This window comes from Salvia hispanica, chromosome 3 (assembly GCF_029641045.1).
Source record: "Salvia hispanica isolate PSC_SH4W2 chromosome 3, Shi_PSC_v1, whole genome shotgun sequence".
NCBI lineage: Eukaryota > Viridiplantae > Streptophyta > Magnoliopsida > Lamiales > Lamiaceae > Salvia > Salvia hispanica.
In genome coordinates this window covers 15,290,539-15,311,423 of record NC_142694.1, presented here as the reverse complement: position 1 = coordinate 15,311,423, position 20,885 = coordinate 15,290,539, and the positions used below count along the sequence as shown (strand labels likewise).

Sequence of the window (20,885 nt, the reverse complement as noted above, 5' to 3'; positions counted from 1 at the left end):
ATGTCAACACAAATTTAGGATTGACATTGTATATGCTTTATATTGACATATTATCTTAGCTGCATTGACATTAACCTGTTTACGAAAAATACGAAAATTCTAGATTTTTTTTTTCAAATTTTGACGTCGGAACATATGCATGTAGTATATCGTTGGAATCCTTATAAAATTATCGTTAATTCTATATATGTTATATGAGGGATGTAATCAATTGCTAACTAATTACCAATCCCAAATTGAGACCAATTTTCAACCATTAGATTAGAAGATCACGTGGTTAATATGATGTCAAGTGTAATATATTTTAAATTTAAATAATTATTAATTAAATTAAAAGGGTATTAATGTCAAATCCTATATGTAGTAATTATAACTAACTACTTTCTCAATCCTCAAAATCATCTCAAATCTTTAAATTTACGTAACTCTCTCAATTTAAATTATTTTTTCGCAAAAAATATATCAAATTAAAGATAATTTAATAAGGATTCCAACGAGATCTCAATTGCATATGTTCCGACGATGTTCGGGTGATGAAATTTGATAAATTATATTTCAATTTTCGTACATGTTGATAAGCAGCTATTTTCAACAAAGGCAACAACAAATCTCAATATATTGTAGGCAAAATCTCAATATTATGCATGTCCAATCTCAATAAAAATGTGTTGATATTCTAATGTCATATTTTTTATATTTGTAATACACAATGTTGATATAAAAAAACACTCACGAAAATTATCATATGATAACATAATGACGATATTACCCTTTTGTTGATATTTTGTCTACTATTTATTGAGATTTTGTGAGCTTTAATCTCATCCACTCATTTTAAAATCCAAGGGTGGAGATTTAGTCTTGATTTTGGATTAGGGTGCTAAAAGCATTAGAATAGGACCCTGTTATATGAATTTAAAGTTTTGGGATTTCTTTTAAAAGTTAGTTATAACTAACTTGACATTAATATCCCTATTGATATTTTGGAATTAATCCTATGACCTTATTGACGTTTTTTGTTGATCGCATTGACATTTCGTGGTTAATGATCTAGGCCTTTAATTTAAATATCTAATGGCTATTATTGAGTTGGAGTTAGCAATTAAGCATTGAGTTAGCAATATAACACTCCCCCATTATACATATAGTTTCATCATTTCATGTTTTAAAATTATTAAATTATTTTTTCACTAGGTCATCTTATACGTAACTTAATATAAAAAAATTGATCACATCACTAATTTTAAGATATTTAGGAGATTACGTTTTTTCTTCTTTTATAAATACGAAAAATGAAGAGAATTAAAAAGTGCAATTATAACTTCAAATTTATTGGAATTAAATATACTACTCCATATAAATTAAATTAATAATACAAATAATTATGTAGTGTATAAATTAAATTAAATTAAATATATTGGTAGTTACATATAGTATAGACATTAACTGTATGAATATTATACATTCGATTAAATTATAAAAATTGTTAATAATAATAAGATAATCTAAAAAGTTAATTTTAATAATAATAATAATAATAATAATAATAATAATAATAATAATAATAATAATAATAATATGATGATGATGATGATCTAAAAAACTAATTTTATTACATTAATGAAAAAACATCATAAACAAAATACTCCTTAACACAAATGATTGTTGCATGATAAAGTAAATAAATTTAAAATTTAATGAACTAAAACTACTAGTATTGAAAAAGTGATCGTCATCCCAATTATTATATATTATGTGGGTATATATATTATTTAGCAAACTTTCCGTATAATAAATAGTGTATATTTACATTTAAAATGTTTCCATAATCTATATATCTAGTTGGAATTGGGGTTATATATATTTCCATTTGTCAAAAATGTATTAGTGTGACATACCAAATAGGATTACTAACTTGGTATTCCTTGATCAGGGAATTTTTTCTTAAGGAATGCTGCATGCATGAAGGTAGGATTTTTGGAGAGTAACTGTCACACTTATAGCTTTATATAGATCTATAGGATTATTTAACACTTTCTATTGAAGAAAAACGAGGAATCGCCTCTGCGAAGTAGACCTGTCCAAGGTTTAGCGAACCGGTGGTTAAAATCAAAACTGTAACCGTCGGTTATGGTTCCAAAGCGAAACCCGTGAGAATTTACTCGAACCAAAACCATTAATTTTTGAACCGTGGTTCGATTCCGATTCAAAAAATTTCAAACCGTAACCACCGGTTCCGAAATCGTGGGCACCTCTACTGCGAAGTAGTAATAATCACAAAACAATCGCTGTTAATGAACTGTGACCGTATACTCTTTCGAATATATATAAAGTTAGGTCCATAATATTCACTTTTTAAAAATCAACTCATAAACAAATAAAATTGTCGTTGTATTGGTTCTTTTTTCACAGTTACGTTAAAAATTAACGATCAACCGTAGATTAGTGATTAGTGAAATTTTGATTGGATTAGGCGATTTTAATTCTTATAGATAAATTTTTAATTTTTTTAATCAAATATTAAAAAATAGTATATTGTAGTATAAAAACCTGATTCACTTTATTCCTAAGTCTTCATCTTTATTTTTCTCTTTCTTTCTCCCACATCCGAGAACCCTGATTTCTCCTTCTATGCAACTTTATAAATGAACAATCATTCGTTCATATACTATTTAAATTTTTAACAATTGATCCGAACAATGCACACAATAACACAACAATTTGCTTAAATAATCATTCGTCATTCGTTCATACAAGACATAGTTTTAATAGGTTTAGATTCAAGATTAGTTGATCTACGAAACTTGATGAAATTTTATATCTTCCTGGTCTTAACTAAGATGAGTTATATTATCACAATTAAGTTAAGTTATTCTTTTATTAAAAAAAAGTATCTAATCAATTTTATTATATTCTATCACATATTTTACGTGTTCAAAAGTTTTGCTGCAACTTAATTAGGATGGGGAAAATATAAATTAACTAAGATTATACACTTTAACTTGTACTAACATTTTTTAGTATTCAAAAGTGTATATGGGTTAATGTTATTAACAACGATTGTTTTGTCATTATTATTGTACTTCGCAGAAGCCATTCCACGTTTTTCTTCAATACAAACTGTTAGTATAAAAAACCACATATCTATTTTTTACTCACAGCCCACTAAATCAAGGTTAAATAAATTAAATTATACTTAATAATTAAAATCTAAACTAAAATCGCCGCTTCGCAGTCTTCGTCCTCACAATATTCTCAAAATTATTCCCAAACTTAATTTCATTAAAGCTAAAATCATTTCTTCCTCTCGAAGGCGGCGGAGTTCCTTTTTCCGATCAGTTAGACGGAGCCCTCATTCTAGTTCTTCTCATCTTCAAGTTTGTTATTTTATCCAATTCCTCATTTCTTCGATCCTCTTAATTTGTTTATAACTTTAGCCAATAATTGTAATTTATTAATTAGTACATCCGAATAATTTATTATGTTGCTGAATTCAATCCAGCAAGAAGCTTCTCCTTCATCGATAGGGATTGGTAAAGGTAAGAGTGATTGGGGGTTTTGGGCGATGTTTCCTGAGGATTTGATATTTGAAATTCTACATAGGGTTGATGAAAAAGATTTGATTTTGCTGAAATCCGTATCGAAAGGTTGGAACTTTGTGATTTCTAGAATTTGCATCCCTAGAATGTCCCCTCCCTCCCCTGCTGCTCCCTTTTGGAGTTTGCTCCTTTTCAAGGACCCCCTTCCTCCCGAAGAAGGCCGTGAAGTCGGCGACCCATTCTTGAAACTTCACTACTTGCTTATGCACTACTACGTGTACGGACACTTCATGCCTCCAAGGTTTCGTTTGGACAACACTGACCACTTATATCCGGCTATGCTTCCGGACAAGTGTGATCATTCCGGCATTCGAGACTGCTGCAATGGGATGCTACTCTTAGCCTCCTCCTCCCGATATTATGTCGCCAACCCGGTCACAAAACAGCGTATTTCAATCCCAATTAACCCCCAACACCAACGTACCGACATCAAAACCATCCATTCCTCATTGATTTTCGATCCCTCCCTTTCCCTTGACTATAGGATTGTAACCTTCAAGGCGGTTAATCTTCCATTGGAATTATATATCTTCTGTTCCGAGATGGGACAATGGCGCAGCCATGTCCTCCCTCTCGAGCCTCATGGCCTCCACGGCTCTGAGTGGCTTCCCCGCTCCGTTTACTTCAACCAGGGTCTCTATTCTCTCTCCTTGGCTATGTTCTTAGTGTGCATTGACAACCTTCTCCCCGGCCCTAGTGATCTAAGAGCTTGGGCTATTGAGCTTCCTGATAAAGATGTGATCAAACTTAGAGATAAAGATGTGATCACACCTAGTGAGAGTGGGTGCATAGGTGTGTCTTCAGGGTGTTTCTACTACTCCAATCGTGACACTGGAGGTTCATACATGTATGTGTGGATGTTGCGCTATAATGGGAGAGATTCCAAATGGGTTCTGATGCACACCATAAGCATTGCTGATGATCTTGTTGAAAACACCATACGTGGTCTTAGACGCACCTTGTATTGGAAAAATTTTGATTGCTTTAGACCTCGTACCTTTTACCCCAAGGACAATGTATTGGTTATTGCAGCTCCTACAGTCGTGGCCTCATATAACTTAAAGACCAAATTTCTCGACCAGCTTTGCAGTTTAACCAAGTGGCACTGCGACCGGAAATCTTATCATTTGGATGGAAATTGGATATTTCCCTTCTCGCCATGCCTGCTCATACTCCCTTGTCAGAGTTTGGGAGAGTAAATCATTGTAAGTGGTTTTTCTCTAATAAAGCCCTAAGATTTTTTCCGTTTGAAAGATTCATATTTGTATGAATATCTATGTTTGAACTGCTCTGGGTTTATCCTTTCTTTGATACCATTACCACCAATGTATCATTATCGTCGGCATCTGCTTTCCTTCTTTAGAGGTTTTATTTGTACAATCACCTGAAACTCCCATGCTTCTTATCGTAAGCTGTAAAACTCAATTCTGTTCTTTTGTTCGAATTCGTAAGAGAGAATAATTGTGCTTCAAGTTTGGTTTTCTGCTCAAATACTTATAACAAAGGCTACATTTACCAAACAATATCTCACATGAATATGATTACAGGTAGCGCATTGAAAGTATGCAAACATGGAGATGTTGTGGCATAGCCCCCGCAGGTGGCTGGCGAGGATCAAGCATAATCAAGTTTGTGGTTAACAAACTCTCTCTCTTTGGGTTAATTTCATGAATGACTATGATAATTATATTGAGTAAGTTAGTAAAGTTGTAGTCTTGGTTGTGCACAAACATTAATTTAAACTGAACTTAGCTTCAGATTCAGATTCAGATTCAACTTTGCTAAAACTCTGTTGTAATTGTTTTTTTCATTTCTTCCAGAAGTTTACCATTTTCTCATTTTGGCCAATGATATGATAAATATAGATATGGTCTTCTATTGTCTAGAAACCATAAAGCATTCCCAAATATCGATATGGTTTCCTGGATCAAGTAATTGAAATTCGATGTATGTGTTGACATTGTTGTGCAACTTTGGGATGATAGAGAAGGAATTTTTATTGTTTTTGCAGCATATGAGATTATTAGCTTTTCTTGTAACTAGCCCGCTTCATTTTGAAGATTAGCCTTAATAGATAAATAAAAGTATAGGGTAATCTATTACTTTGGGATATCATATACCCTTGATAATTTCTATCATTTGAGCCAAGTTTGCTGGACTCATATCTCATTGGAGGAGTAGGATTGGAGAAATCATGTTAGTAAGGATAAGAATAGTCAATCATGTAAAGTAAACGTCCCAAAGGGGCTTGGAAACTCATCCGCTTTCGCTTTAGAATATGATGTTCATCTTTAGTTGGTTAGTTCATTATTAATTTGTTATCTAGCTTGTAGAAATGAAACTGAAACCATTTAGACCTTGTTTTGGATAAGCATAGGTTGATGCTTAGGCTAGTCCATGTTTGTATTGTTAAGATTTACTTGAAGAATCGGTCGCAAATGAATCTTGAAAATGAAGAAACTGATTAGATTGGTCCCATTTTGTTGTAAGTAATTATGCACTGGATCGATTTGCTCGAGGCCTTAAGGTAAGGTTATGCATTGGCTATTCATAAGTTTGTTTGTTAAGAAGAGATTAAGAGAATGAGATTGCTTAATGGTGTAGTTTGTTTCAACCGCTTATAGTTGTGGTTGAAGAGAATGAGAGTATGCTGAGTGATAAACCGGAAAAACTTGGGATTTCAGCAATAGGAGTGATTGCAGCCGGAATCGACGTCTTCTCCAATTCAATCATCTAGATTTTCTTATAAGAATTCTTGGTGATGCCTTAGATTATAATAGGAGCAATGTTGCAGTGTCATAGTGTGGTTTGTTTGTTGAATTAAGGAATGAAAAGTAGAAATATGTGTTTTAATTTTGGTCATGAATGAGTATGTTCATCACAGTAGAGAGTAACACAAACCTCTCATATATCATATGTTTTTGAATTTTTGACAAATGGAGTTGAGATCACAAACCTTAGTTTCCTCACTTCATCTTGTTAAGAGATCCCGCTATTTAAATTCATTAAACCACTATTTAAATCTAATGCTTTCTTAGCGGTTGAAGATGACTGTTTATGGCTTGAAGTCATCTTGTTCTGACCTTGGCGACGATATTGGTCTTAGTAGAGTAGACTGATGGTGTGTTACAACAGCAAGTTCATTGTTCCCATTTACGCTTTATAGGAGTATATGTACACGTAAGGCGTCTATTCCACCAACTTTTATCCGCCAAACATTTCTTCAAACTCGTGCCTCTAAGAAATGAGACTCCTAATGACGGCCGGAGTGAGTAACTACTATGAGTACAACATCATAAGTTTGTTTTTAATTTTCAAAAGAACTAAACAAATAAAATTTCATTTCATATGATATAAATTTAACTTTATAACAAATTTACGTAACAATTCATTTAATAAATATGATTTTAACTTGTTTATGAATGATTTATTAACTGTTTCGTATTAAACCAAAAAGTCAAAATAAGATCAATTAGTATTGAAAATTCCAATGAATATTTATTGAGCAAAAAAGAAAGAAAATGAAATTCAATTTTAAAACTCTTTTTAAACAAAATGCTAAATTTCAGAAGTCCTTTTATTATAAAAGAATTGTCAACATAAACAAGTCCAACCTACTATACTTGACACAACTCTTACACATATATGAATATTATTGTATTGTTGGTTTGTATTTTTGTGTATTTATTTAAATTTTTAGGTATTATTTGTTATATATCCAGATGTTGGATTATTATTTTGTTAGTATTGATTTATTTAAAATTATAAATAAATTCATATTAAAATTAAACATCAGTTTCGATTCCGAACCGAAATCGTCCGGTTCTTAACCGCCCGATTCTAAACCGGAACCGGTCAGATTCGGTCCCGGTTCCAATTCTGGGATTTATGAAAAATTGAAACCGGTTAACCGGTCCAGTAATATCAGAACCGGCCGAATAAGTAGGACTACTACTCGCAAATGGATCGACCTGACCATAAATAATATACATGCTTTTATTTATACATCCATCATGCCGGAAACCACCGGTTCCGATTCAATAACTAAGCAGATTTTTTTCTATTTCTCATATTTCTCTGCTTTGAATCGAAATAGATGGTTCACAGTTCTTAGGTCCTTATACTTTAGTCAAAATGTTCATTAGGTCCTTGTACAATTTTTTTCGTTTTAATAGGTCCTTATACTTTTCACAATATTTTTATCAAGTCCTCTTACAATTTATCGTTTTAGTAGGTCCTTGTACAATCTTTTATTTTAGGGACTTTTTTACATTTATCTTCGATAATAATCTAAATTTAATTAAACTTAATGAACTTTTTAATATTCCATTATTTAACTTAGCATAGTCTATAAAGATAATGTCATCTTGTTATCCAATAATCTCAATAAGTTGTAGAGAATAATAAAAAAGATTTGATGATTGAAGATTGAAATCGAAGTTTTTTTTTAGAATAACTATCCAAATTTTCAATTGATTATTTATATTTATATTGAAAATACGTTTCCCTGAATATTTATAATCATAAGATAAGTTAAATAATAAAATTAAAAGGTTCATTAAATTTAATTAAATATAAATTATTATCTAAGATAAAAGTAAAATAATATCTTAAAATAAAAAATTGTACAAGGACCTAATAAAAGTTATAATCAAAGTATAAGGACCTACTAAAACGAAAAAATTGTACGAGGATGTGATGAAATTTATGAGAAAGGTATAAAGACCTATTAAAACAAAAAAATTGTACGAGGACCTAATGAACATTTTGATTAAAGTATAAGAACCTAAGAATGTGTTTTACCATTATTTTATCCAAATAGTATTATTATGATTAAACAGTTGGGTAAATTATAGCATTAAAGTTAGGTCCAAAGAGTATTATGTTTAAATCAGGCCCAACAAAGGATGGAATACAAACTAATTGATTTAATACAATATTGAATATACTCCAGTATTCACTAGATTTTTGTCAAGCAATACGATTTCCAGTGTGGAATTATTTTAATATATTAATGAATATTGGAAATGTTTTGAATCACCTAATTCAAATTTCAGATGTCCTCGATTAAAATGTCAATTATTCACTGTAATCATTTAATAATTCCAAATAGCAAAGTCGGGTACGGGCACATAATCAAATCAATAATGTTTGCATATTTGGCCCATCAAGCTACTTTAGAATTACTATATAAATCAATCTGGTTAATGTCTGCTTTAATACGTGACAAACCGTGTAGTTTGTTTTGCCAAGCATAGGCAAGAATTCAGCGGGCACAGACCAATGTTACCAAAACGACATTTGAACTATCACTAAATTATTTCTTAGGTTTGTTCTTAAAATATACATTCATAGACTAATTGTTGCAAATACTGCGTTATTTTGAAGCATTATTCTTCCTCTATCATTTGTAATAATCGACCCTTATACTCAGGGGGTAGATTACGGTAAATCTAACTATGTTCTTCAAGAAAATGGTCCCATGGCTAGATAAAATCGTGACAAGATAATCTTGATAATAAAAGGCGCGATATATTTTAAATTTGCTTGTGGGGTTAATTTGAAATACTCCGCATTACTCTCTGCTAACATGAGTGAGACCACCCCTATAAAGCCTGTAAATGGGAACAATGAACTTGCTGTTGTACACACCATCAGTCTACTCTACTAAGAAAGCATTACATTTAAATAGTGGGACCTCTTAACAAGATGAAGTGAGGAAACTAAAGTTTTAGATCTCAACTCCATTTGTCCAAAAATTGCCATTTGATATATGAGAGGTTTGTGTTGCTCTCTAATGTGATGGAGCATACTCATTCGTGACCAAAATAAAAACGCAGATTTTGTACTACTTTAAGTTGCCTAATTCAACAAACAAACCACACTATGACAATGCAACATTGCTCCTCTTATAGTAATATTACTAAGGCATCACCAAGAATTCTTATAAGAAAATCTAGATGATTGCATCGGAGAAGACGTCAATTCCGGCTGCAATCACTCCTATTGCTGAAATCCCAAGTTTTTCCGGTGTATCACTCAGCACACCCAACACAATTACTTACAACGAAATGAGACTGATCTAATCAGTTTCTTCTTTTTCGAGATTCATTTGTGATCAACTCTTCAAATAAATCTTACCAAACAAGGTCTAATTGCTTTATACCCAGCAAGTTTCACTTCTAAAGATGAACCAACCAACAAATTAACAATGAAGCAACAAACTAAAGATGAACATCACATTCTAACGCGAAAGCTTATGAGTTTCTCGCCAGCCACAAACTTGATTATACTCGATCCTCGCCAGCCACCTGCGGGGGCTATGCCACAACATCTCCATCTTTGCACACTTTCTATGAGACACCTGTAATCATTTTCCGGTGAGATATTGTTTGGTAAAAATCAGGTAAATGTAGCCTTTGTTATAAGTATTTGAGCAGAAAACCAAATTTGAAGCACAATTATTCTCTCTTACAAATTCAAACAAAAGAACATAATTGAGTTTTACAGCTTACGATAAGAAGCATAGGAGTTTCAGGTGATTGTACAAATAAAACATCTAAAGAAGGATAGCAGACACCGACGAGAATGATACATTGGTGGTAATGGTATCAAAGAAAGGATAAACCTAAAGCAGTTCATACAAAGGCTACACACTAAAGCAGTTCATACAAAGGCTACACACCTACACATACACACACCTCCGTTCGGTTTCACGGAATTGGGCATGCGGACTTGGAATTAGAGCCTCCAATTCCAAGTCCAATGTTCGGTACTATAACATATTTGGATTTGGAATTGAATTACAATTCCAATTTCTCCCAATTCAACAATTTGAATTCCGTATGAAAAGTAAATAATTGGAATTTCAAGTAATAATAATAAAATTGCACTTTCACACACACACACAACACACTCCTACACATGCCAGCGCGCGCACACACACACACACACCCTGCACATACACACAACACACTCCTACACATGCCAGCGCGCACGCACACACACACACACCCTGCACATACACACAGCAGCCCACACACACGCAACACACACCTACACATACCTGCACATACCTGCACATACACACAGCAACCCACACACACACCCCCCTGCCCACACACATAGCACATACAGTCTCTCTCTCTCACACACACACACACAAAATTTTTTTGAATTCAAATTCTTATCATTTATCAATTTACCGAACAAAGGATTTGGAATTGAATTATAATTCAATTCTTTCAAACTCAATTCCGTATAATTCTAATTCCAATTTAATTTTAATTCCATGTACCGAACGGACCCTTAGAGAAAAACCACTTACAATGATTTACTCTCCCAAACTCTGGCAAGGGAGTATGAGCAGGCATGGCGAGAAGGGAAAGATCCAATTTCCATCAAAGTGAAGAGATTTCCGGTTGCAGTTCAACTTGGGTAAACTGTAAAGCTGGTCAAGCAATTTGGTCTTTAAGTTATATGAGGCCACGAGTGTAGGAGCTGCAATAACCAATACATCGTCCTTGGGGTAAAAGGCACGAGGCCTAAAGCAATCGAAAATTTTCATATACAAGATACGTCTAAGGCGGCGTGTGGGGCTATCAACAAGATCATCAGCAATGCTTATGGTATGCATCAGAACCCATTCTGAATCTCCCCCTTTATAGCGCAACGCCCACACATACATGTATGAACCTCCAGCATCACGATTGGAATAATAGAAAGACCCTGAAGACACCCCTATGCACCCACACTCACTAGGTGTGATCACATCTTTATCAGGAAGCTCAATAGCCCAAGCTATTAGATCGCTATCTCTTCCACTAGGGCTGGGGAGGAGGTTATCAATGCACACTAAGAACATAGCCAAAGAGAGAGAATAGAGACCCCGATTGAAGTAAACTGAGCGGCGAAGCCACTCAGAGCCGTGGAGACCATGAGGCTCGAGCGGGAGGACATGGCTGCGCCATTGTCCCATCTCGGAACAGAAGATATCTAATTCCAAGGGAAGATTAACTGCCGTGAAGGTAACAATCTTGAAGTTAAGGGAAAGGGAGGGATCGAAAACTAATGAGGAATGGATAGTTTTGATGTTGATATGTTGGTGTTGGGGGTTAATTAGGATTGAAATACGCTGTTTTGTGACCGGGTTGGCGACATAATATCGGGAGGAGGAGGCTAAGAGTAGCATCCCATTGCAGCAGTCTTGAATGCCGGAATGATCACACTTGTCCGGAAGCATAGCCGGATATAAGTGGTCAGTGTTGTCCAAACGAAACCTTGGAGGCATGAAGTGTCCGTACACGTAGTAGTGCATAAGCAAGTAGTGAAGTTTCAAGAATGGGTCGCCGACTTCACGGCCTTCTTCGGGAGGAAGGGGGTCCTTGAAAAGGAGCAAACTCCAAAAGGGAGCAGCAGGGGAGGGAGGGGACATTCTAGGGATGCAAATTCTAGAAATCACAAAGTTCCAACCTTTCGATACGGATTTCAGCAAAATCAAATCTTTTTCATCAACCCTATGTAGAATTTCAAATATCAAATCCTCAGGAAACATCGCCCAAAACCCCCAATCACTCTTACCTTTACCAATCCCTATCGATGAAGGAGAAGCTTCTTGCTGGATTGAATTCAGCAACATGATATGGCTAAAGTTAAAAACAAATTAAAAGGATCGAAGAAATGAGGAATTGGATAAAATTAACAAACTTGAAGATGAGCAGAACCAGAATGAGGGCTCCGTCTAAATGATCGGAAAGAGGAACTCCGCCGCCTTCGAGAGGAATAAACGATTGAAATAATTTTGGGAATAGTTTTGAGAATATTGTGAGGAGTGAGGACGAAGACTGCGAACTGCGAAGCGGCGCTTGTAATATGGACTACTAGATTTTAATCAGTACGTAATTTAATTTAGTTAACCTTTGATTTTGTGGGCTGTGAGTAAAATTAGGCCGATTTTGGTTTAGTGAGATTAATTCTGATTAATTTTGTCAGGTTTGGCCGGAAATCGGTAACCGGTCAAACCGGTTTAAAAATTTCAACTTCAATTTGAATGGGCAATTGTGCATGATTTGTGAGGTCCTCCTTTTAGAATAATATTCCTATACACATGCTAATTTTGCTCTCATTTAGTTAAGATGTGTTTTTTATTCTTTATTCTTTTTATATTGAAACCTGCCTTACATTTTGGATAACAGTTTTTATTTAGAAAAATATGCTCATAATTAGAAAAAATTTAATTATATTTATTATTCGGTAAATATTAATAATTTATCTATACAATTTTATTTTATCATTAACTTAATGTTATTGTATAGGAGTAAGTTTTCTTCGTATATTGTAGGATTATTGACATTGCATGTTATGAATACCATCAATTTATGCATTATAATGTTATTTTTGTTTATTATTGACATGATTTTAATTATTTCTATAATATATATGTCATTAAATATATATTATGTGTGTTATTGTGTTCTGGCTTGGCCAGTGGTTGGACCTGTTAAACCGTGAACCACTATGCAGGTTTGTCCACCGGTCCGATTTAAAACATTGACATTTAGAGATGTTAGTTTTTCGGTAACACCCTGTATTGAAGAAAAATGTGGAATAGCCTCTCCGAAGTAATAATGACAAAATAATTGTTGTTAATGAACAATAACTATACATGATACTTTTTCGTATATATACAAAATATTAAAAAATGTTAATTTGTATAATTGTTGTTAATTTTTATTTCCTTTGTTCCGACTAAATTATGCCAAAAATATTTGGGCACGTAATGTAGGTGATAGAATATAACAAAAGTGATTAAATATTTATTTTTATAAAAGAGAATGACTCAATTTATTTGTGATGTTTAACAGAAATATAATGCAACATAGTTGGGACACGGAGAGGATAAAATTCCATCCAAGTTTCGAAGATCAATTAATCTTGAATCTAAACGTAGTAAAACTGTCCATTTGTATTATTGTATAGCATAGTTGTGTGCATATCATTCGATACAATTGTTACAAAATTAAATTAACGTACTATGAACGAATGATTGTTTGTTTATAATTTTCTGAAATGATTTTTCCATCACCAGCCCAATGATTCGACAAAATAATTGTCAAGGTACCAAATAAGTTCGTCTCAATTGCTTGAGGGCCCTCTTTTGATCATTTCCCCCTTTTTATCATATATACATATTTTTTCTCTTATTTAAATCATTATACTATACTCTTGACATATGGCCATCTAAATGTGGAGTTGTTTTTATTGTCTCACTTTGATCCGGCACGGGTTTTAAGAAATATAATGAAAAGTAAATTGAAAAAGTTAGTGAAATGTGATCCTACTTTTGTGTATTAGTTTTATAATAAAATGTGAGCAGAAATGAGTTAATGGAATATGAAGTCTCACTACAAAATATTGTAAAAAGTGAAATGGGACAAATTTTGTAAGACGGACGAAAATAGAAAAATGGGACAAACTTTCTAGGACAGAGAGAGTACTAGTTTTCTTTTTAGTCCATCCGTCAATATTTGTCACACTTATTTTTAACTATTTTTAACTACTTTTTAATGCACTGACTCATTCTCACTCAAAATAGTGTCATATATTGTTTTAAAGATAATACAGGAAGGATTTAGAGCAAAACGATGATTCAACACTCACTATGAATCAACAATCGTAATCTCGATGGGTCGAGAATTAGATTGTGTAATGACATTGCCAAGGTCAATAATCACACCAATTATATCTAAAAATATAGAAGCCAAAATATTAATACACAAATAATAACAATAACAATAACAATAATAATATGATTGCAAAATATGCTAAAAAGTACCAAAGAGTGACTCTTCAACAATTTTTTTATCTGCTTAATCAGATCAATTGTTTTAAACGAATGCATAAATATTGAAAATCTGGAGTCGTTGCCTTCAGAAATCTATATTTTGGAGCACATAATAATTGTGAATTCATGATCCGTAATAGGAGTATGTACTCTATTTTTTCTTACAAAAAATGGCAAATAGTAATAACTGAACCATCCTCAATTTGGTCACGAAACTTATTTTATAATTGCGGGGGAACGTGCCTTGAATCCTAGTGTCATGCATGGAAAAATAAATAATTAAAAATTTTAGATAAATAACTAACAGATGTAATAAGGTAGGAAAGATACTCATACTACACTGACATGGAAAACACATTCAAAAGAGATTACATTGGATTTGGTTTCAACAAATTCTTTTTTATTTATAGAAAATTTGCACATGCTAAATATTTATAGACGTAGATAGATCGTATCGCCTGTAGCATGGAATCTTTAAAATGATACATCAATAATAATAATGGTTGATAGTGATATTTATGCACATATATTATTTATACTAATTGATTAGCAGTTAGTACTATTTTTCTATCCATCATTAGACTGTTCTCTTCTTTTGAATAATAGTGTAACTCATGTTTATATACATGCAACATTGGCTGAGTAACATTCATACTAAAAGGTAGTGAATGATTAGCTCTTACTTTACGTTCTATTAATTTAATGTTTAATTAAATTAATTATAGGTAGCAAATATTTAAAGTCATGCCCTAAATTTATAAATATTCAAATTATACCCAAAATTCATAAATATTTCATAAAGTCAAAACTCGCCTTTTATATATGTATAGATACACCTTACAAGAATTGGTACACATTTTTTTTGATATATAGAGAGAAGAAATTCAAATATCTATAGTTTTATCGATCAGAAAAGTACAAATCCGTGTAGGACATGAGAAATAATTATCTACGGAAGTGAATATTTAACAATTGCTGGCTACAAAAATAGTCTGTTGTACAAAAACCGCTAGGGGGCAAAATTGGATGAAATAGAAATGATGATATCTTCTTTATCCGGGTATTCGAATTCTCAGGACTCTGTTTAACAAATCAAGAGATGTATCTGCTGAGAGCCATAGTTTAGAATTAGAGGGCCCCATTGCTACCTGGTTTGATCTTAAATTTAAGAGTATTCGGTTGCCTCCTCAAAATGAATCTCATTGGATGGTTATCTGCATTTTATGCCACCTGAAGCACAGAGAATCAACTTAGGAAGTACTCCCTTCGTCCGAGCATAGGAGTCTCATTTTTCCATTTTAGTATGTCCACAAATAAGAGTCACGGTTCACTTTTGCCGTAAATGGTAATAGTGTCCCACCTTCCACTAAGTCATTTCACTCACATTTTATTTAAAATTAATACAAGTGAGGCTCCTATTCCACTAACTTATTTCCACCTGTTTTTTTAACATATCTTAAAACTCGTGTCGCCAAGAAATGAGAGTTCTAATGGCAAACGAGGGAGTAAGAACCAAGCCAACCTCAGTATACTTGAGGTTGCTAAAATTACACTGAAATTGGCCAAATATGCACCAGATTGCTAAAATTATGACTAATTCACAATTTTATAGTACTATTGAGTAACATAGAAAAATGGCCCAAGGGTTTGAACTTTTTTGCTTTTAAGCTCTATGAATGTCATATCCCTATGCAAAAGGACCTCTACAATTCTGCATTGGAAACCTATATTACATAGTATTAGCATATTCTATGGTCAATGTACATAGCATAATCATGTAAGATCTTACAAAGGAGTTGAAAAGATCCAAATAACAACCACATCACTCAACATTACACTCAATTTCCAACTATAAAGCCACTAACTAATGATAAACAGAGGTCTTTCATAAGATTATGAGCAATGAGGCAGCAAGTGGTTATTTCTACAATAAACTACGATTATTCCTTCACATGATCTCCTGCTTTCTCTTCGAATCGATTCTGCTGACTCGAATGTAATGCATAGTGACAAAGATCATAAACTGCTTTCTCCTTACAAGATCATTGAAATTTGGCTACTAGTCTACCACTAAGAAAAATGACTACTTATAGGTCAGACAAAATTGCCATTTCATTTTCTTATTTAAAAATAAATTGAGCCACAGCTTCTTGATTGGAAAGAAATTATTTTACCAGCTTAGTTGCACTTCTTTGTCGGACGAAACTGCCCTTCTTGATACCCATTTGAGAAACTAGCTATAACAAGGTCTGAACAATGGCAGACCTTGCAAGAACAAACAGGTTTTAGCCATCACCAAATACGCTTTCACCATATTTTCAAGTTCGTCACTACTAAATCTTCCCCAGTCCACTTGTCTATAGAGACCGATTTGTGCATTTCATTATACTTCAATCCTAGGTATCTTTTGGCTCCTAGACGCAGAACCATCAACGACATAGAGCATAACATCACAAGAAAGAGAAGCATGATGACAGCAGATGTAAACTGTTGGTGCAGCACTACATACAACATAGTTCCATTGTTTTCCATAAAGCTCACTCTCTCTCATCATCTCCTGATGTGAAAACTTCATTACAGATAGAGACTCGTGTAGAAAACTTTTAGCAAGAACGTTACCATGTGTGAAAATTCAGCAGTCCTAGTTATTGACAATTCCACCTCATAATTGCTAGTTGAAAAAGCTTGTGAAGACTACTGTTATTTGCAGAGATTGGAATCAATTTTTGCACATCACCTTTTTTTATGAACACACACGAACGATGACGCCCCTTGACCAAAAGAGTTGAGAAGCAGATTGGGAAGGAAGAAGACGTGACAGTAATGTCTCATTTTTTCAAGAGCATTGTCTCCCCTCTGTGGACGCGTGAAACTGCTTAATTGATGGAAGCAAAACCTCGGCCGTTCTGTAAGCATAACATCAAATGTCAGGTGTGGCTAGTTCAAGCAGAAGCCAGATGAAAGAGGTGGCTAGATGTCATATGAGGTAGCCACATGTAGCTAAATTAAGTTTGATATCATGTTTGTGCACAACCTAGACTACAACTTTAGTAACTAATTCAATCTAAACATCATACTCATTTATGAAATTAACCCAAAGAGAGTTTATCAATCACCAACTTGATTACTATGCTCGATCCTCGCCAACCACCTGCGGGGGCTATGCCACAACATCTCCGCTTGTATACTTTCAATGCAGCACCTGTAATCATATTCATGTGAGATTTTGTTTGTAAAAATCAAGTATACATCAAATATAGCCTTTGTTTTAAGTATTTGAGCAAAAAAACAGACTTGAAGCACAATCATTCTCTTTTACAAATAAGAATGAAACAACAGAATTGAGTTTTACAGCTAACAAAGCATTGGAGTTTCATGTGATTGTACAAACAAAACACCTAAAAAGGAAAGCAGAGACCGACGATAATGATACATTGGTGGTAATGGTATCAAAGAAAGGATAAACCCAGAGCAGTTCAAACATAGATATTCATACAAATATGAATCTTTCAAACGAAAAAAATCTTAGGGCTTTATTAGAGAAAAACCACTTACAATGATTTTCTCTCCCAAACTCTGACAAGGGAGTATGAGCAGGCATGGCGAGAAGGGAAAGATCCAATTTCCATCCAAATGATAAGATTTCCGGTTGCAGTTCAACATGGGTAAACTGCAAAGGTGGTCGAGAAATTTGGTCTTTAAGTTATACGAGGCCACGACTGTAGGAGCTGCAATAATCAATACATTGTCCTTGGGGTTAAAGGCACGAGGCCTAAAGCAATCGAAATTTTTCCAATACAAGACACGTTTAAGGCGGCATAAGGGGCTATCAACAAGATCAACAGCAATGCTTATGGTGTGCATCAGAACCCATTCTGAATCTCTCCCATTATAGCGCAACATCCACACATACATGTACGAACCTCCAGGGTCACGATTGGAGTAGTAGAAACACCCTGAAGACACCCCTATGCACCCACTCTCACTAGGTGTGATCACATCTTTATCACTAGGTGTGATCACATCTTTATCAGGAAGCTCAACAGCCCAAGCTCTTAGATCGCTAGGGCTGGGGAGGAGGTTGTCAATGCACACTAAGAACATAGCCAAAGAGAGAGAATAGAGGCCCCGATTGAAGTAAATTGAGCGGGGAAGCCACTCACAGCCATGGAGATCATGAGGCTCGAGTGGGAGGACATGGCTGCGCCATTGACCCATCTCGGAACAGAAGATATCTAATTCCAATGGAAGATTAACTGCCGTGAAGGCAACAATCTTAAAGTCAAGGGAAAGGGAGGGATCAAAAACAAATGAGGAATGCATAGTTTTGATGTCGGTATGGTGGTGTTGGGGGTTAATTGGGATTGAAATACGCTGTTTTGTGACAGGGTTAGCGACATAATATTGGGAGGAGGAAGCTAAGAGTAGAATCCCATTGCAGCAGTCTCGAATGCCGGAATGATCACGCTTGTCCGGAAGCAGAGAAGGAAATAAGTGACCAGTTTTGTCTAAACGAAACCTTGGAGGCCTGAACTGTTTGTACACGTAGTGGTACATAAGCAAGTAGTGAAGTTTCAAGAATGGGTCGCCGACTTCACGGCCCTCTTCGGGAGGAAGGGGGTCCTTGAAAAGGAGGAAACTCCAGAAGGGAGCAGCAGGGGAGGGAGGAGACATTCTAGGAATGCAAATTTTGGATATCACAAAGTTCCAACCTTTAGACACAGATTTCAGCAAAATCAAATCTTTTTCACCCACTCTACCTAGAATTTCAAAAATCAAATCCTCAGGAAACATAGCCCAAAATCCCCAATCACTCTTACCTTTACCTGTCCCTATCGATGAAGGAGAAGCTTCTTGCTGGATTGAATTCAGCAACATGATATGGCTAAAGTTAAAAACAAATTAAGAGGATCGAAGAAATGAGGAATTGGATATAAATAACAAACTTGAAGATGAGAAGAACCAGAATGAGGGATCCGTCTAACTGATTGGAAAAAGGAACTCCGCCGGTTCGAGAGGAAGAAACAGTTTAGATGGGGTGAAATAATTTTGGGAAGAAGAAGACTACGAAGCGGGGCGAGGGGGTTTTAATTTATTTTTAAGTTGAATTTAAATTCAAATTTAATTTAGTTAACCTTGATTTAATGTGCTGTGAGTAAAAATTAGGCCAATTTTGGTTAGTGAAATTAGTTATGATAAGTCATTAATTGATTAAATAGAAGAGTGCCTGTTGCGGCTGTGTGGTGGTTGTTTGTAAAGGTAGGAATGCTGCATGCATGATGTGGTAGGATATTTGCTCTTTTAGCTTTATAAGTACAGTACTGTATATGATTATTTGTTGTGTGGCGTTTTTAATAACGCTCAAGTATTGAAGAAAAAAAGTGGATTGGCCTCTGCGAAGTAATAATGAGAGAACCATCGTTGTTAATGAATTGTGACCATATACTCTTTCTAATGGAGTATACATGAGTTATTAACAAATGTTAGTACTAGTTTAATGTGTATAATCGTCGTTAATTTGTACTCTTTGTCTTTCCCAACCAAAATTAGCTCTCTCTTGTGAACATATTTATATATCAATGTTGACCTATTTATTGGTCAAACCTAATCGTACTATACTATAGTACTAGAATTAGTTTTTATCTTTCCAATTCATTTCTATGCACATCTTTATAATGTTTTCAATAACAAAAACAGAGTAAAGGCCAAGTAATTTAATTATAATTTAATTCATTTCGTGGGCTGTGAGGAAAAATTAGGACAATTTTGGTTTAGTGAAATTAATTATGATGAGTTATTAATTATTAATTAATTAAATAGAAGAGTGACTAATTATATAGAAATACTATGATTATTTGTTGCCTACATATAGATATGTGGTTTTAGTATCGAAGAAAAACGTGGAATGGCCTATGCGAAGTAATGATGGGAAAACAATTGTCTGTTAATGAAATCTTTCGAATATATACGAAATAGTATATGTTAGTACTGGTTTAATGTATACTCGCTAATTTATACTCTCTCCGTTCCCACTAAATTACGGTATAAGTACGTAAAATATGTGACTGAATATAATAAAAGTGTTTAGATATTTTTTTAAAAAAAAATTGACTTAATTTAGTTATGACATCTAAAAGAAATAAACTCAAATATAGTTGATACGTTGAGACTAAGAGAATATAAAATTCCATGAGTTTCGTAGATCAACTTATCTTGAATCTAAACCTACCAATTAAGACTACGCCTTGTATGAACAAATGATTATTTAAACTAATTGTTGTCTGCATAGTCCAGATACAATGTTAAAAAGTTAAATGTACAAATGAATGATTTTCTCTCAAAATTTATCACTTATTTTTATATCATAAATGTCCTTAAAAATTTGTTATATTTCATTTTTACTACTTCATTTTCGACAGTGAATCACACATTCCAATAACTTA

General features: G+C 33.9%; 3 protein-coding genes across 3 annotated transcripts; 1 reads left to right on the top strand and 2 right to left on the bottom strand.

Moving 5' to 3' along the window:
• The first annotated feature begins 3,241 nt into the window (after positions 1 to 3,241).
• LOC125215486 (uncharacterized) lies at positions 3,242 to 5,437 on the top strand. The gene is made up of 2 exons (XM_048116910.2): positions 3,242 to 4,804; positions 5,147 to 5,437. The coding sequence occupies exon 1, from the start codon at positions 3,482 to 3,484 to the stop codon at positions 4,796 to 4,798; it is 1,317 nt and encodes a 438-aa protein (XP_047972867.1). The 5' UTR covers positions 3,242 to 3,481; the 3' UTR covers positions 4,799 to 4,804; positions 5,147 to 5,437.
• Positions 5,438 to 9,419: 3,982 nt separating this feature from the next.
• Positions 9,420 to 12,462, bottom strand: LOC125215485 (uncharacterized). The gene is made up of 2 exons (XM_089066921.1): positions 10,927 to 12,462; positions 9,420 to 9,963 (listed from the first exon to the last, which is right to left on the bottom strand). The coding sequence occupies exon 1, from the start codon at positions 12,235 to 12,237 to the stop codon at positions 10,933 to 10,935; it is 1,305 nt and encodes a 434-aa protein (XP_088923047.1). The 5' UTR covers positions 12,238 to 12,462; the 3' UTR covers positions 9,420 to 9,963; positions 10,927 to 10,932.
• A 4,483-nt stretch (positions 12,463 to 16,945) lies between these two features.
• Positions 16,946 to 19,426, bottom strand: LOC125215484 (uncharacterized). Its single transcript, XM_048116907.2, has 3 exons — positions 17,998 to 19,426; positions 17,563 to 17,644; positions 16,946 to 17,348 (listed from the first exon to the last, which is right to left on the bottom strand). Exons 1-2 carry the CDS (start codon positions 19,318 to 19,320, stop codon positions 17,633 to 17,635), a joined length of 1,335 nt encoding a protein of 444 aa, XP_047972864.2. The 5' UTR covers positions 19,321 to 19,426; the 3' UTR covers positions 16,946 to 17,348; positions 17,563 to 17,632.
• Between the last annotated feature and the right edge of the window lie 1,459 nt (positions 19,427 to 20,885).